At 32.7% G+C, this 18,709-nt stretch overlaps 1 protein-coding gene across 1 annotated transcript; it reads left to right on the plus strand.

Annotated features, from left to right (window-relative positions):
- The first annotated feature begins 2,632 nt into the window (after positions 1-2,632).
- Positions 2,633-8,480, plus strand: LOC111514381 (uncharacterized). Its single transcript, XM_023170618.2, has 3 exons — positions 2,633-2,969; positions 3,325-3,462; positions 7,686-8,480. The coding sequence occupies exons 1-3, from the start codon at positions 2,906-2,908 to the stop codon at positions 8,345-8,347; spliced, it is 864 nt and encodes a 287-aa protein (XP_023026386.2). The 5' UTR covers positions 2,633-2,905; the 3' UTR covers positions 8,348-8,480.
- The last annotated feature ends 10,229 nt before the right edge of the window (positions 8,481-18,709 follow it).

Below are 18,709 nucleotides of genomic sequence, written 5' to 3' on the forward strand. Positions count from 1 at the left end.
ATTTGTCAAAACACTAAGAATAATGTTTTTTTTTATTAATTTTGTACTTAAAATATTCTAAAAGAAACATAACAATATTGTTTTATGTACTTTCACTTTTCACGTATAGTATAACTACTCTTTAAGATTAAGTACTGTGTATCTCAAAAACCAGAGCTAATAAAAATTTTTCATTGTTATTTTCGTTTTTATCACCCCAAAATTAGTAGAAATTGATTAATTTAGTGTAGGAAACATTAAAAAAAAATTTTTTTGTTGTGTTGTGATGACTATGTACCTGACAAACCATCTACTATATCCTTTGGAAATAATTTTTGGCACAAACTTGAGATTAACGACATTCTAATTGTATATTTTCTGATAGCGTATGTTTATTACGTTTTTTATCGACATGATTATTGATGCAAAGCTGAAAAGCTTTTGGATTTATTCATCTTTAGTATGTTTCTTCGTACACGATTAGAAATAAACATCATTATCATTAGAGATGTATTAATAATGAACATAAAAATAGATTCCTGGCTATCAACAACTGGATAACACGAAGATACCGTCTCAGGATAGAATTGAAGAACATGGATCGCCTTAAAATAATTACAGGACCACTAATCACTGGTCACTAACAATTCAAAAAAAACTGAATATATAATTGCTGTTAGATGAAAGTCTTCGCTCAATTCAGAAAAGACAGATAAACATACCGAGAAATGTATATAGCTTTCCGTAGCTTTTTTCACTTACTTTTTATATGAGGGTATATAGGAAAGTTTGAAGTTGAGATTCATGCAAAAATATAAATATAATATTTTCATTACCTCATGAACATAAAAAATAATGTTATTCACTGTCCTTCACTCTGTAATTTTATGTTTGTGTCTGTACAAGGAAAACGTTAAATTTCCGATTACTTCATTAGTTAGTTTTACGTCGAGCATATTTCAGTAAATGTTTATAACACTTCGTATATTTCAATAAGAAGTGCATTCGTATAAAAAATACATTTATCACACTTAATGAAATCTGGATAATAAAACGCTGATGATTCATTACACGTGACAAAATTGGTCCGCGTTCAAAAACGTTTTAATGGAACGAGTATGTTTCTCATTAGCTATAAACAAATGAATGCATGCCATAAATTAAAAATAATGAAATAAACACATGGACTCTGTGACAAATTGTTTTAATGGGATTTTTCAATGTTTTGGAGCATCTCATTCGAAACATGAGTCTATGTTTTATATAGAAATAAAATATAATCAGAGCTGCCATGAAATACGGTTATTTTCAATAATTGGTTAAAGAAGGGAAGAATGTAATATAATATTTTTTTGAAACAAAAACACACGCACTTCAGGTAATACCTGAAGGTGCTCTAATATATGAATTTACATTCGAATTCACCTATTCGATAATATCTATATTTGTATTTGAGAAAGAAGGAAGGAGTTTGAAAAAATAGACTTTTGGAACCGACAAAATATATGAAAAAGTTTTTGTTATCACAAAGTTATTACTACAGAGAGTATTCTCAAAACACCAAAATCAAAATTAACAAAACAGTAGCTGCTGTTTCCTCATTTTCCAAACAGATGCTACACATACTGTCTTCCGACAGTCCTATTCTCTGCATATAATGATTCAAATTACAGTGACCTGTAAGAACGCCTGTTAGACATCGTAGTTCATCCCTACTGTATTCCAAAAACTGTTCGAAGCTTCGAAGGGTAAATCAACGCCTTGGAGTGAGCCAATCCTGGAAGATTCTGCCAGTAGTCCATGAATCTTCTTGCCATCTAGGTGTTCAATGTTTATTTGGAAAAACCTAAAGCGATGCCAATGACAGGTTCTGGTTCGATGAAGCTGCTTGCAGTACCCTCCTTTACAAGGGAGTCAGTCAATACTATCTTTGAACTCCTATTTTTCACTCTTAAAGGTGATATGCCTTCTTAGTGCATATTTATGCTATACAAAGAACCTACCTCCATATTTCAATATTCTAGGTTCAGAAACTTCGGCTGTACGTTAATATGAGATCGAGCAACAGCTAGTTATTTATATTTTTCTTCAAAAATACAGTAACTCGAAAAATATGGCAACTGAACTGAATAATGGAAAGCTTCGAAAATCGAATTATGTTACCTATAAAGAAATTTCCAAAATTAACACAACCAAGGAATGAAAGAAAGAAATGGACAATAGTATCGTACTGAATGGTTGTGAGGCTTGTGTGTGAATTATTGTTCCAAAAAACTGCTCAATTTCCCTATGAATCTTTCATGAGAAATTAAAAATTAATAATGTTAATGAATGCCTTTTGACATGGTTTCTCATTAGCGTTCGACAACTCACTGAAATTCTTGTTGTGAATTATCATTTGAAACAAGAAAAGTAGTTGAGCGATTTTTTTCAACTGGTCATGAGGCTCATTGACATTCACCAACTTCTCGATAGTGATAGACTGACTGCTGGTTAACGGAAACACAGACCCAGTAGACTTTCCAATGAAATTTTATTGTAAATATTGAATAAATAACAATGTTGACATATGAATTTCATAAAAAAATTCACCTACTTCCATTCATCAGTTTTTAAGTTATGGTTGAAAAACTGAAGAATGTGCAAATATTTCAAGGTTATCAGAAATGATCAATGTGAAGTCGACGTCTGACAAGGAAACAAAATTCAAATTGAGATTCAGCATCAAGAGAAAACATACGACGAGAAAAGTAATTTTATAATTCATTCTGCAGCTTGAATGATTAGACTATTCTTTGAATAATAAAAACGAAAATGATATACTCCTCATTAGAGATAATTTGTTTTCAAGTACTTTCGAAAGTTAACATCCTAATCTCTAGCCCTAGTATTCAGTATTGATTTGTCTGTTCATTGGAAAATAAACATGGGTGTCAGATTCCTACAAGTTTTGTTGTGTATGATGGTTATTTGTGGTTTTATTGAAGAAAGTGAGTATATCAGTAATGTTCACATTTTTTCGTTAAAAAAGTTGATTTGGTAGCCAACAGCTAAGCTAAGAAATATTTCTCATCCATCACGATACTTATACGAGGAAAAGTAGAGTTTTCACTGCAATGTTCTATTTTGATCATGATATAATACGGAAAAATGCTCTTCCAGAATCCTTTTTACAATTAATTTATATTTTTGTTGTTTTTCCAATGTACATAGTTTCAACTTCATCAAATATGTTATAATAAGGACCAAATACCTATTACTCTTCCAGGTACTGTTTTCATTCTGTTATTTATAAAACGTTTGAAAGTTTTTCATGAGTCATGAAACAGTTTTTTGCGTTTTCAGGTTATGGACTGATGTGCCTAAGATGTGAGTCCAAAACAGTGAACGGCACTTGTAAAAACAGTAGAAAATTCCACATATCATCGAAAAGACATCAGTCGTGTTACGGAAGGAGGCCGAAATGTTATGCTAGAGCAACTGGTAATATAAACATTTTCACCATATTCGAGATATTTATTTGAAGATGTACTTATATTTGTGAACACCTCATAGTGAATGTAGTATCTTTATTTGCGTTCAAAACATTTTCAAAATTCAACTTTCCAAAGTAGCTCAGAGTTTTCATCAAAATAAATGATCTCAAAACCATTTAATAAAAATTTCAGAACTCTGGGTTGAGGAGAAAAAAGATTTGAAAAATATATACAGTTAACTATACTAAAATTTCATAATACTAGGCACTAAGTTATACTATTGCATTGAAAGAAAAAGATTGTTGTCACATGATAGATTATATTTGATAGAATATATTCGTAATATACCACAATGAAAATTTAAGTAGCCCAGGATAACAGTCAAAATTTTCGAACTTCACCGAATGTGAAATGGCTTGAAAATTTTGGTTATAACATGGTATTACATGGTATATGACAAATATACAATGTGACAATTCAAAAACTTACAATGCGCTACATATCATAAACGAATGATAATATTGAAAAAATTGAAAAAAAATCCTATAGTGAGAAGGGGAAAATGAAATGACATATAAAATAACTCACCCCATCAATCCTCCAAAACCAACCTACCTCGACTGAAAAAGTCACATAACAAACCCTTACTAGTGACTAATCATTAAAAAACCTATGAAACATTGTATTCTTCAGAGTGCATCAATGAAAGTAAAACTTCACCTTTGAAGCAAAATTGAATGAAGTTTTTTTCAAATACTAGTTTCGTTAAAACTTCAATTGAGTGGATTATTAAAGTGGGTTTTGTTGTTTCGTATGCAATACAGCCTATTTTCAATTCTGCACAAAAACTGGCCAATGTTATACTGGTAATTGTGCGACGCATGTTGAATTTTACGAACAGCTGACTGGAGATAATCGCTCAAAAAACAGGTGGCGTTAAGTCTGGTGACCTCTGTGGCCATTCAATGGGACCTCTCCTTCCGATTCATTTATTCGAATAATTAATATCCAACCAATACCTTACTGCGGCTGCATAGTGAGAAGTTGCTCCAACTTGTTGAAAGTGCAGCAAATCTTCGTTCAGAGCTAGATTGCCTTGGTCGTCTCTTCAGTTCTCTAATTCATGCATTTTTCAAAAGTCTAACTTCAGTGCGAATTCTTTCAGTAATGAGTTCACAAGACTTGATTTTTCTGTCTGAATAGTCATCGCCTACTTCTTGAAAAAATTGCGTTTTCTACGGGTGCAACTTTTGAAATTTCACCCCCTTCCTCATCGACGTGAAATTCCTGTCTGTTATTGCGGATACTTGGCGAGTTGATGGAGTAGGATCTTTTTCAAATTGCTCACGGACCTCAATTCATCTTACTTTTTTCCACAATTTCAAAATATATTTTGAAGGTATTTATTCAGCTTGCCCTGTTTGTTTGTTTTTTCATTTTTCTATTCATGCATTTGAGTCAAATTGAGTAATTGAAGTTTGACCCTCTTCCTATTGACATATTGATCAAAAATTCACTAAACATATTAAATATGGATGATACATACTACAATTTAATGAATTATGCTACAAAATGGCGGATTACATTTTTTTTTACGACTACCCCAATATTGGTGTTTGATGACAAGTCTCACTCAGTAGAATAGTAGTACGGTATTATCTGAATAATACCGTAGATTGCTAAGGAGAGTTGTGTGATGACTGCTATCTAAGACTTTTCGAGTTTTCACTACATTTTTCGATAAAATCGTCCAAAATATTTTTTAATTATTTTATTTATTTTCAAGTCATCCCGTATCTCTAAACTTTTCAACTACGTCGCTGATGTACAAGTGACTTAAATTCTCATTTGGAATCCCATTGAATCATCATCCATACCATTGGTTAGCATTGTTTCGACACATAATCAGCTCTAAGTTCTCAGTGCGAACTATATATATATATATATATATATATGTATATATATATATATATATATATATATATATATATATATATATATATATATATATACATATATATATACATATATATATATATATATATATATATATATATATATATACATATATATATATACATATATATATACATATATATATATATACATATATATATATGTATATATATACTAACATGAAAAAAAATCCCGAAACACGTGTCTATGGTTTGCCACTTTCTTGAGTGCTATGTCCAATATTAACTTCTGTTTCTATATATATATATATATATAAATATATATATATATATATTATATATATATATATATATATATATATATATATATATATATAAATATATATATATATATATATATATATATATATATATATATATATATATATATATATATATATATATAAATATATATATATATATATATATATATTATATATATATATATATATATATATATATATATAAATATATATATATATATATATATATATATATATATATATATATATATAAGTTCTGGGATGATGAAGGAAGGGATATAATATTTATCTGCTGGTAGTTATTTCATTAGATTTCTCACAAATTGTCCGTCGGTTTGAAAAATGAACGATTTCAGTTTTTTTGATCAGTGGTTTTCATGTTATATTTTTTAAATACTCCGGTAATGTGTTATATACTTCAATCATGCAAAAAGAGTATGCTCTTTGTGAAATTGTTTTTTTACGATAGTGTGATAAGCGAGTTGCGCACGATTTCGGGTGTTATATTGGTGGCTTCTAGAGCTTGATTTGTTACCACAGAATTGGTACTTCACGTTGGTACAGAAGGAGTATGATTATCTAATATCCGTTATTTGACATTCTACATACAGAAGATCTGAAGAACACCTTGAGTTTTTTGACATTATCAGTTTGAGGATCCTTTTTTGCAGTATCAGTATACAAAAATTTTGGTTCTCTGTCTGTAAGTCAGAAAAGGACGTGTAATCGAAAATTTCAGAGAAAACGTCGATTTTTATTACTAGATGACTGTTTCTGATACGGAAATCATATCCGAAACTTCAATCCTCCTGCGGTCAGCAACTACCTCCCCTATTTTTTTCAATAGCAATGGGGGTCGAGTGGTACATTATTTAAAAGGTCTTTTGTCCCTCTATTACTTTTTATTTTCTTATTTGAAATTGGTTCATTCGTTTTCGAGAAATCAAATGTTGAACGTTTTATTTAAAAAAAAAATTGCTGTCGCTCATTTTATTGAGAAAATCAACAAAAGTAATATCAATGGCAACAATCAACGGACAAATTGTTCAAAATGATCTTCATCTGGTTTCATACAACAAAACAGTCTACTTTCGAAAGTGTTCCTTACATTATTAAAGATGTCCGGAATCAGAAATCGGCATTCTCGAACAATTCGTGGTCTGGGTGATTCGTCTGGATGATTTGTATTATAAATGTTTGCAGCAGCTTTAGCACATTCAGTATTTCAGTGATAGGTTGCTACAATTTCTGTTCTTTCTTCAGTAAAATAAACCATGTTGGAACACAGTGAACAAAGATGACTGAATAATAATTGGTGAAGAAGTGACAGTGGCCAACTATCTACTTTTTGTTCTGTGACAACTAGATTCAATAAAAACTACCAGTGCAAAAAAATAACAGTGTCGTCCATTTAGAAACTTATATTACTGATTGAATAAATTTTACGAATCTAGAAGACCTGCGACCGAGAATTGTTCGGGAATGCCAATTTCTGACTTCAAACATCTTCAATAATGTAAGGAACGCTTTCGAAAGTAGACTGTATTATTGTATGGAACTAAGTGAAGGAACACCCGATGAATAAATACTCACTTACATACTTACTCGAGGTTTCATATATCTGATAAAAGTGTGGAAAGATTTTTGAAAGCAAAACAGTAGTTGATATAGAACCAAACGCCGTTTTCATTTAGGTATCACTGAACCACCATTCCTATTGGAATCAATGGGGATTTTGCGTCGATTTTTTAATTAGAAATTGAATTGTTCCTGGAGTTTTGCGAAAAGTTCGTTCTGGTTTCAAGGAATATATTATGATTTTGTCATCTGAATTTTCCTTTTCTGATTTCATGTGTGGTTGTTTCAGATGTTTTTCCACTCAGTTTCATTTGAACTATTATTCATTATATTCTTCTATTGAAACTGATATGAAGGAAATAATTCATTTGATAATAGCAACAGTCAACCATGCGTTGGTTATTTATTTGATAATATCATTTATTATTTTTCAGTGGACGAAATGGGAAATGCTCACTTCGAACGTGGTTGTACCTTGAAGAATATTTGCAATGAAACCGTTGATATCAAGTACTGCTCAATGTGTAACTCCAAATTCTGCAATTACCAAGCCATGGTTCTTGACCAGCAAGTGGAAGATTTTGCCAGGCAAGTCAGGAATTCCAAACGCTTCCATAAAACATCCCAGAAGAAAACAATTAATGTAACCAAAGTAATGAATGTGAACCAGCCAGGACTTAACTCAGTATCAAGCAATATATCTGAGACAAAAAAAGACCCAATATCTGTATATCAGACACCCTCCATGAGTGTTTTGAATTCAGTACCAGCAAATTTTTCTGAGAAATTGAACGAAACTAGACCCAAACATTTGACGGAGGATAGCATGACCTCAGTACCAACCAATGTATACAAAACGATGACCTTGACAGAGTCTGAAAATCGAAGGCTTTCTGAAAATGCTTCGGACTTAGTCCGTAATGTTGCCTCTGAGACAGCTGACAATAACCACCAGATAGTATCTAAGATAATGATTGACTCAGTACCTGTGAATGTATCTGAATATTCGAATCATACCATACCAAAAGCACCATTCCAGACCAAGTCTGATGATATATCAGAATATGTGGACACTTCCAAATCTACATCTGAATGACTCGAATAAAAATATGGGAAGTCGATTTTTGGAAATGAAATATTTTATAGCCTATTTTATCAATAATTATTCGATTATGGAAAAAAACCGTTATACATATACTGTAATATAACATTTCACTTCGTTTGTAAAATATTCTCGTATACAAATTTTCAGATAAACTACCAACAATATTATGAAATGAATTGAAAATTCGCCTCACAATATCCAACGATGGTTATGCATACTGTGTTCGAAAAATACATTTTTATATTTTGCCTAAATGTTATTTGGGGTGCCTCCTTGCCTTTTATCAGTTTTCATTTTCCTGATAATACTGGATTTCATCAGAAATAATACTGTGATTGACTGTAACTTGAATACTAACCTGAGAAACCTAGATGTTGCAAGCAGAAAACCTTACGTTGCAACTCCAGAAAAATTGAATGACACCAATCAGATTAACTCCCATTTTGTTAACAGTGTCCCAAACTTCAATAATGACAACAAAAAACTTATTGAATCTTATAATAACAACTTATCCCCGAATCTGGATGGAAAGTAAATTACCTGAAAACTAATGCAACTGGATTAGATGGTAATAATATAATAAAGATAAATATATACTTTACAATAATGGAAAATTAATTGTCACATACATATAGTCTAATACTGTATTCTTGAAATTTTTTCCCAACTCAATGGAAAGTTGCATATGTTATACCTGTCCCCAAAAGAGCTGACGTATTGGACAACAAAGATCTCAGACCCATAAGTATTCTCCCCACCATGTCTAAGTAATTGGAATGCATTTTGAATAAACAAATCAGGGAATATATTAGTAACTTCAAGGTAATGCCTATCTTTCAGTCGGGTTTCAGGCTTCTACATAGCTGTACAACAGCTTTGCTTAAAATTACGGATGACATGTTGGCAGCAATAGTTACAGGAGACATCTCGTTATTGATCTTACTGGACTACAGTAAAGCTTTCAACTCATTGAATTCAAAAATTGCTATATCCATGCTCAATTATATTGGCTTCTCAAAAACAGCCGTTAAGATGATGCAAGAATACTTCACAAACAGACATCAAATGGTGAAACTCGAAGGCGAACTGTCTGAATCGGTGAGATTGATGCATGGTGTTCCGCAAAAATCTATACTTGGGCCTTTGCTTCTCAGTTTATATTTCTCAAATGAACTGACCAAGATTATTATTTGTAAGTATCATGCTTACGCTGATGATACCCAACTTCATGTTTGGTTTAAACCAGAATTGCTGAATGAAGCTGTTGCTGAAATCAATACTGAACTTCAAAACATTTATGATTTTTTGTGGAACACGAACTACAACTCAATCCTAATAAAACGCAGGTTCTTATGTTGGGTCCCAAGTTATTATTCTGTTTGGATAGTCTAGATTCGCAAAGGATACAAAAAGTCCAAAATTCCTGTTTACGCTACACCTATGGCATCCGTAAGTTCCAGCATATTTCTCATAAACTTTCTCAGTCGCAATGGCTGTCAATAAAGAATCGTTTCTCTAACCTCATTACACAATATAATCATCAACAAATCACCTCAATATCTTTATGTAAAGTTCGATTTCGTAAAAATTAACATAAAGTGAATATCCGACACAAAAATACAATAACTGCCCCTCTCCGCCACAACGTGTAACGTGCCTTTTTAGTTACGAGTATATGCAGTCACGATTTTCATAACAAGCAGCTATCGGTTCACCACCGTGGAGACGGAGTGGGTTCCAAATATGTTTTAGCAATATTTGGGCGCCAGGTAAATTTAAATGCCGATATAGAATGCCTGAGTGTTATACTATTCCCCCAATTTACCAAGTGGAATAAAAAAAAATAACAACGTACCAGTACCAAACTTGTATATCACTACCTCTTCTTATGGCTTTGTACAACGGTGTGACCAATTGGTAACAGTTGGAAACAAAATGAATAAATTCACCAGTATATAATTTCTATGAATAAAAAAATTAACAAACAAAAAAAAATCGCGAATTCTGCACATCAACGCTTAAAAGAGTTCTTCCAAAATCCATGAACTCCAGTTGACAAAAGAGCTAACTCAATATACATACAAGGATACGAAAATATAGAAATCAATACCGTTCAACCTATACATGGTGATTCAAAAGTACTTTGACAAACTTCAGGAGGTGATTCCTCACAATACTTTTTTGGGCGTACTTCTAGCACAGTTTTCAGTAAAAAAATCGATTCCTCTATCATATCTACATAAATAAGCTACCTTTGTTACTAGTCGCTATAAGCAACCGTTTTCTAAATATTTGGACTTGAAAACTTCAAGTCGATTATTTGATAATCTATGCATGTCGAGGTTATTATGAATATTTTGCTTTTTTCACAAGAATGCTTTGGAAATGAATTTGACGTTATACTCGTTTGAAGAGGTCATTACTGTTGGGTACGTTCCTTTATGACATCCTTAAGCGAAATAGTTATTTTTGTATTTGTATTAATAAAATTTGCAAGAAATACCAACATTTCATTTCAGGAAAATTTGAATATATAGAATAAACTAAAATAAACGAAACTAAATTGTATTCAAATAAATTGTTGGGAGTGTCCACCTTCAGCGAAGATACAGGCAGTCAGTCGTCTAGTCATTGAATCTCGTACCCGCTCAAAAATTATTGGTGTGTTTCTTATTATTTCACAGGCGTCTACTATTCGGTTTCTTAGATCTTCCTCGTTCACTACTGAAGTCTTATAAACTAGTGACTTCAAATGTCCCCAAAAATAAAAATCTGTCGGGTTTAGATCTGGGGACCTTGGTGTCCACGCCTGGTTAGGTTCTTCTACACCCCTACAGATCCATCGATTTGGATAGACTGTGTTAAGGACATCCCTGGCTACAACGCTGAAATGGGCCGGAGCCCCATCATGCATAAACCACATGCGAATACGAATTTCTAATGGTACATTCTGAAGTAGTCCCGGCAATTCATTTTTTAAAAAGTGTCTGTAAGTTGCGCCATTCAGTCGGAGCGGAAGAAAGAAAGGACCTATCAAGTAATTATCAATTATTGCCGCCCATACATTTACAGAAAATTGATACTGATAATGCCTTTCACTAACTGCGTGCGGATTTTCGAGAGCCCAAACATGGTTGTTATGAAAGTTTGTGATAGCATTTCGGGAGAAGTTTGCCTCGTCCGTGAAGAGTACATATCCTAAATATTGAGGATTTCCAGCCAATTTTCTCAAAAACCATTGACACATAGCAATGCGTTGGGGAAAGTCTCGTGCTTGTTTCTGGATTCTCCTCGAGAGCGTTCAAAACAGCTGCTCCCAATTCTAGGGTTCGGACTGCTCGTGGTCTTCCAATAATATCAGCTGCCCTCTTGAAGCTACCTGTTTCTGCCAAACGACGGTGGAGACTAGTAAATGTTGGAGCTGAAGGCAGTACTCGATTAGGAAATCGCTTCTGGTAAATACGTCTTGCTTCGCGCGCATTGCCATCCGCAAGGCCATGAACGAAATGCATATCGGCTAATTGAGCATTATTGTTTAAATAATCCATTTTTTCAAAATAAGTGTCTTCTACTTCTACTTACGGAAACTTCAACAAAACGTCTAACTGTCACAAAATATGTAATTACCAAAATTACTCACAAACGTCAAATTTATTTCCAAAGCATTCTTGTGAAAAATGCAAAATATTCGTAATAACTTCGACATGCATCGATTATCAAATAATCGACTTGAAGTTTTCAAGTCCAAATATTTAGAAAACGGTTGCTTACAGCGACTTGTAACAAGGGTAGCTTATTTACGTAGATATGATAGAGGAATCAATTTTTTTACTGAAAAATGTGCTAGAAGTACGTCCAAAAAAGTTATCAATCTTCAAAAAAGAAAATAACGTATAGGTGGCGCCCCCTACGAGTAAGAACATCAGGTTCGAATTCGACACCTCAGAAACCTCCTATTACCAAGTTTTGTTTAATTAAGTTCAGTATTTCAAAAGTTATTTAAAAAAAAAACGAAAATAAAAATAAAACTTCAACATCCTGTATCTTGGAAACGAAGCGTTTCCGGACATTTATTTATTTCGACAATTCATATTAGAATATTGTGAGGAATCACCTCCTGAAGTTTGTCAAAGTACTTTTGAATCACCCTGTATAGGTTCACAGGATTACTGTGCGTTAATTCGTCCGAAGCTTTGGGCCCAGAGCGCAGACGCCGCAAAAATATTTATACACATATATATACAACTATGTATATAGGTTAAACGCGAAAGGTGAAATTCAATATTCTTCTTAAAATAAGTAAATAACAATAATATATATGTGCCTAGCTTTCCCCACTACTTGCGTGTCTTGATGCCTCCCTGGTCGTTAAATGAACTGTCGTGAAGGCTGGTAAGTTCCCAGATTCCTGTTCTATCTGCCAAGAATCAGTGTCATCCAAAATCTAGCCGTACCAAACAACCCTTATGAAGAAAAAAAAACAATGTATCAGATGAGTATCGAACGTTTCCAAAACAAACTAAAAACTGCTGGAAGTCAAATCTCTCCAGAATCATTGATTAACAATTTCGAATCATTTAGATTTATTGAGATGGTCTGATCTTCCTATATTTATTAAATTTCAACGTTAACGGAATATAATAAGAAGAGCCAAAATTAATTGAATGTTTATGCTGCCCCCAGTATATAAAACAAGACATTATGATCTTTATATCGGTTGCAAGTGAATTAAGAAGCTACTAATGATATTAGCAAATCGGTCTAGATTGGAGTCCAATCATAATACTCCTGAGGTCCATCCGGTATATTAAGGCATTGGAAATAATAATAAATGTAAACGATTATGAAGGCCATCAAAATAAATTAGGTAAAGTAACTTTCTCAATCACTCCCTAATTTTTTTTTTCATGACAAACCAGTTGATCCCTTTATTTTCAATATATTTTATGATAGGAACACATCGGATATCCAATTATACAATAAAGTACCACCGTTTCACTAAAGCCTGATTTCGAAAATATTACTCAAAAATAAACACAATCATGAAATTCATGTGTACAAGCAACCATCTGTCTACCAGAAAGAAGATGTTGCTTTACACTTGGAAAGTCTTTGATGAGTTAATAAATTCCCTATTTAAAGTGAAAACAATTACTATGTCTAGGAAAACTGAGAATAATGCATCATATAAGTGACCTACCTTCTTTTCAGAAGAGTTGTTTTTTTTTCTCCTTTCTGTTTCTGATCGTATTTGGAACTTTGTAAACGATAAGGGGCAGAAACCTGCGCCTTTGTTCTGTAGATTTTCTTATGCTTTTATATAAACGTTAGAATTTCGATAGCCACTAAAATTGAATGAAAAAATTAGTTCGAAACATTTTTTTTCCATTCGAGAGGTAAAATAGCGTGACTGACTTACGTATAGTTAGCTTTATTGATCCTCCTTAAAGTACGGAAACATGGGTCATCCCTTCCAAATTCGGAACTATATATTTGGAACAATACCCAATACACACTTTCCACTTAATAATTATCCAAATAAACCCACTCCCGTCAGGATGTTTGACAAAAAAAATGTATGTCTATTTGGAAGATTAACAACTTGGTGTCACTATTTTGGGTAGCAAGATAGAAAATAAGTATTTTTGATCGTAGGAAAATCTAGTAGAATAGTTGGATATCTGTACAATACACGAGATACAATAGAAATTTCGGCGAAAACACCCTCATTTTTACAGAAAAATCACGGAAACTCTTTGAAAATGTAAGTTGGGCACACTGGCAGACCAGATGTGTCCCTAGCTGTGACGAAAAGTTCGTCATCAACAAATGACAATTCTGTCGATTCCATAATAAATAAACGAACAATATTTACAAGTAATTCAGCTAATACATCAAGATGAGTACACTATGGTCTACACTTACTGTATGAATTAAAAACGACGTGAAAGGTTCTCAGCTAGGAATCTTATGATAGAGTCGTAGGATGTTAGATAACTTCTTAGATCGGTAGAGCCGTGGCCTGGGATTTTTTGCAACAATGATCGGTTTTGTTTATTTTTGTATGAAGAATAGTCGGTGGGCCTTTTATTTTTCATTGTCAATAAAATTGTATATTTTATAATGAGTGTTCATTTATTCCAAAAAGTTATAAGTAAAGGTAAATTTAGACCGTTACAAACACAACACTGTTTGAGAGATCGTTCACTTTTTCTATATACACTCATTACGATAGTCTTCCCACATACCTAAAAAAATTGAAACTGCTATTTTTCAAGCTACAGGCTCGTAACTAGCTACATGAAAAACGGCTATCCTGCAACTGAAGTCACTCAGAAAATACAGAAATTCAAATCATTCTGTAAGCATTATGAATTATTATCCGTCTTTTATTCCTTTTCTTTTCTTTTTTTCTCTTTCTTACTACATAGCCACTATAATTTTTTGTACATAATATGTTTGATGAACATTTTTTTAAATTGTAAAGGAGTTGAATGAAAGAGCAGGATTCAGCGTGTTGCACACGCTTGTTTCCTGAATTCCGCTCCGGGACTTTACCAAACCCATTGTATTTTTTTGTGCTCTTTCTTTTTTACCTTGGTAAATAAAAGACATTTTCATCATTATTATTACTATTATTATCTGACCTGAGATTTATTTTCAATTACTTTTTTGGTTTTCCACTTATCTATCATTATACCAAAACTATAAGAAAACTTCTCACTTCTGTGCATAATTTATATTTTTTTGTGAAAAGCTCTCGTTATTGTTGATTTTCAACGAAAGATATATAGATTTTTAGAAAAGACACGTTTTGGCATTATACTTATTCATCTTTATACAAAGACCTGCGGGAATCTTTCCACGAGAGAAAGACGGTAATTTGTTTCAAAATGAACTGGATGTGTAGTTCATGGAAGGCTGTAACTTTCAGAAACTGGAAAAAAGCCCTCTCGAAACAACTACTTCCATAGAAACATTGAATTATACGAAAGAAAAGATACTTAAAAAAGAAGTACTTTTATATGAACATTGAATAACACAAAAACCACTTTTTTCTATTCAGTTTGTAATCCAAACGTTATGGAAGTCATTCAGATATTATTTACGGGGTTGCTACATCATCCAATATATGAAAGAGGTAAAATTTCACTTACATTGAACACTCTCGTCTTCGATGGCGGACGTCCGATGTTTAGAAATAAAACACTTGCCTTATTGCCTCTTCAGCAGCAATCTGGCAGAAATTAAAAGATGAAGCACTCAATTCATTTATCAAATCACGACTTTATGGCACGAATGAGTTGAATTTACCCATGTCATTGATGACTGACAATCATTCAGTATGATCCCAGACTGAGGAATCTTGTTCAAATTGAGAGGGGTATATTTTCAGGAGATAATAATTTTCGAAAGAGGAAGACTTTGGCTTTCTAGTTCTTCATCTTTATACAAAAAAATGCAGGAACCTTCTTTTTTCTTTGAATGAATTTTCGGAAAGTACGCTTTCCTGCTAACATTCCCTTGTGATCAAATGAGAGAGTATACAGTATATGTTGAAAATTTCACTTGATTTGCTAACCATTTTGTGATATATAAAGTTACTCTCAACATTATACTAGCCATTTTTTCACCAGGCCTAAACTGTCGGCCAGAACTAATAGACGCCCAGAGTAGGTCTAGCCTGACCGCCAAAAAATTGAAATATTACGCCACAATTTTGAGGCACCAGTGAATTTTGATTGTATTGAATCCCTCGTCGTCATTTCTAGCCAGTGGTAGTATACCTATGAATATATACGCCGGTGAAAACGTATAATTTGCAAAATCTTACTCTCGTAAGGTCTTCTTATTTTCGATTTTCCTCCAAATCAATGAAGTTTTGAATATTGACTGATGATACTACAGATATTAATTCAATGGTAGGTAAGGTGTAACAAAAAATACAGAAACAATTCGATATTTGACTAGAAATATAATTATTCATTGTAAAGACGATTCTAACTGGAATACTAAATCTACTATAGTATTCCAGTTAGAATCGTTTATCAGTTTTTTCTAGAAAACGATCAGTGATCTCAATGAGAACCGTCTCATCAATCAAAAATATATACAAAAACTAAAGTATGATCACGATTGATTGATGAGTTTCTACTGAACACTATATTCACAAGCAATTCAATATGGAATCACCACACAATTACTTTCGCAGGTGATGATGAGTTGTCCCTCTATACCAGATGAGTAGAAAATATGAAATTCGATAACATAGGTTAGGTTAGATTATGCCAGGAGTCCATAAATCTTCTTGCCATTCAGATGTTTATTGTTTGTTTGGCAAAGCCTAAAGCGATGCCAATGACAGCTTCTGGTTCGATGAAGCTGCTTGCAGCACCCTCCTTCGCAAGAGAGTCAGCAGCCTCATTGCCTTCCAGTCCAGTATGGCCATGAATCCAGACCAGAGACAATCTATTAAGTCTTCCTATCGATGAGGGTCGTTTTTAACAATTTGCGTTTTTAACCAATTCAGACATTGCTCGGAGCCAAGAGCTACAAACGACGCTTGACTATCCGAGTATATTTTTATTGATTTGTGTATGAGGTTGGATTCTTCCAATCTCTCCGCACACAATTCAATAGCTTAAATTTTCGCTCGAAATACAGTCGCATAGGTTCCTAGGCAGGTTGATATCGATAACATGGGTACACAAATCCTTTGGGGAAACAATGATTTGGATCACCCCCCTAGAATTGAATTGAATCCCATTTTGAATCATATCAACAAACAAAGAAATATTTCAGCAATTTTTGAAAGACCAGCTGGTGACAAATTTGAGATTCGATCTATGTATTTCAAAACCTGGTTCACCGACAAGGAATTGAACAACAATATACTCGTGAAAAGTGACTTTATCATTTTGTGGTGGCAGCATTACAACATAGATCCAAAAATCTCTGCTGATATGTTTGAAAATATAGAAAAATTACCTCAACTTCGAGTAACTATCATCACTGAACATATCTACATGTTATGAAACTGCCTAATAACATGATTGACATAGACAAGATAACATAGATTGTGATCATGTCTTTGGAATGGTAAACTACAGTATTTCATAGATTGTTGATACATTTTCATTCTGTTCGTTTTTTCGTCTTTCATATTTGATTATTTGTCTACCATAGGAATTTCACTCAATGTTCACAAATGAGCTTCTTTATGTATCTGAATTTCATTGTTTTTTTCCATTTTGAAACATTCCATTCTTTCACCTGATTAGTAGTACTAACTTTTGAAAATACATTAATTTTTCTTCATCAGCTTCAAATCTATCGACATATTTTTCAACGATGTAATTTCTCACATTCAAAGGGTACTTCTCCCGTTGAACCTTTGAAGTTGAGGATAAAGAGGTGGAGGGTATGAAATTAAATATCCCAGTATCAATTTGATAATGAAAATTGGTATGTCCAAATATTTTTCTAAAAAAATTCAACACGTGGACAAAAATGTTCATGAAAATACATAGCGACTATCTTCATTGATGTTTGCGAATGAACAACTTCCAAAGGAAATAGTATAGTAATAGAGAAACAAAAAGACTTGTGAATTTCAATTCGATAACCTCTCTTCATATTGAATATTTATTGATTACTTCATTTTGTGTTTGATGAAACAGTTTATAGCATGCTATAATTTTTGTTTATAGCATGCTATAATTGGAATATTTCACACTGTGATATGCAGTGTGAATTCAAATAATATTTTTCTATCACAATTTATGGAATTCTAAAGAACATTATTCATCTTCCTTTTCTTCTGTGAAAAAAATCAGAAGTATTGGTAATCGACTTTCATTTCATATCGCTATATTTTTTTTAGATCATGACTTTTTTGTTCGTATCTCCTAACTCAATATCTTATTACAATTTTCAAATAGCTTTCTCTTTCTTTCTCTCCCTGGAATAAAAATTAGTTGAAGTCATAGCAGATTCTCATTATCAAATTATGTTTCGAAAACAATGAAAATTGCTATTTATGACATGAGTGTTGAAAGTAAGGTTCGTGAAATTGCTCAACTCGCTACGATCGTTCCGCAAACTTTTTCACTCACAAAATAAAACTTACTTTCAACACAAATATCATACAAAATGTTTTGTACAACTGTCCTGTTTTCATAATGAAATAGATATTTAATATTTCTATAAAAACATATTTTGACATCTCTTCAGTTAACCATTTTCGTGTTATCGCATTTGCTGTGAAGTGGCCGTGTCTGGTGACGCCGAATCACCTGGTTACCAACAAACAGTATTGTTTAGAGCACACACGTTTTATTTAAAGTTCTTGCT

This window comes from Leptinotarsa decemlineata, unplaced genomic scaffold, assembly GCF_025532065.1.
Source record: "Leptinotarsa decemlineata unplaced genomic scaffold, Ldec_3_MD MMD2_tig00000576_RagTag_RagTag, whole genome shotgun sequence".
NCBI classification, from domain to species: Eukaryota; Metazoa; Arthropoda; class Insecta; order Coleoptera; family Chrysomelidae; genus Leptinotarsa; species Leptinotarsa decemlineata.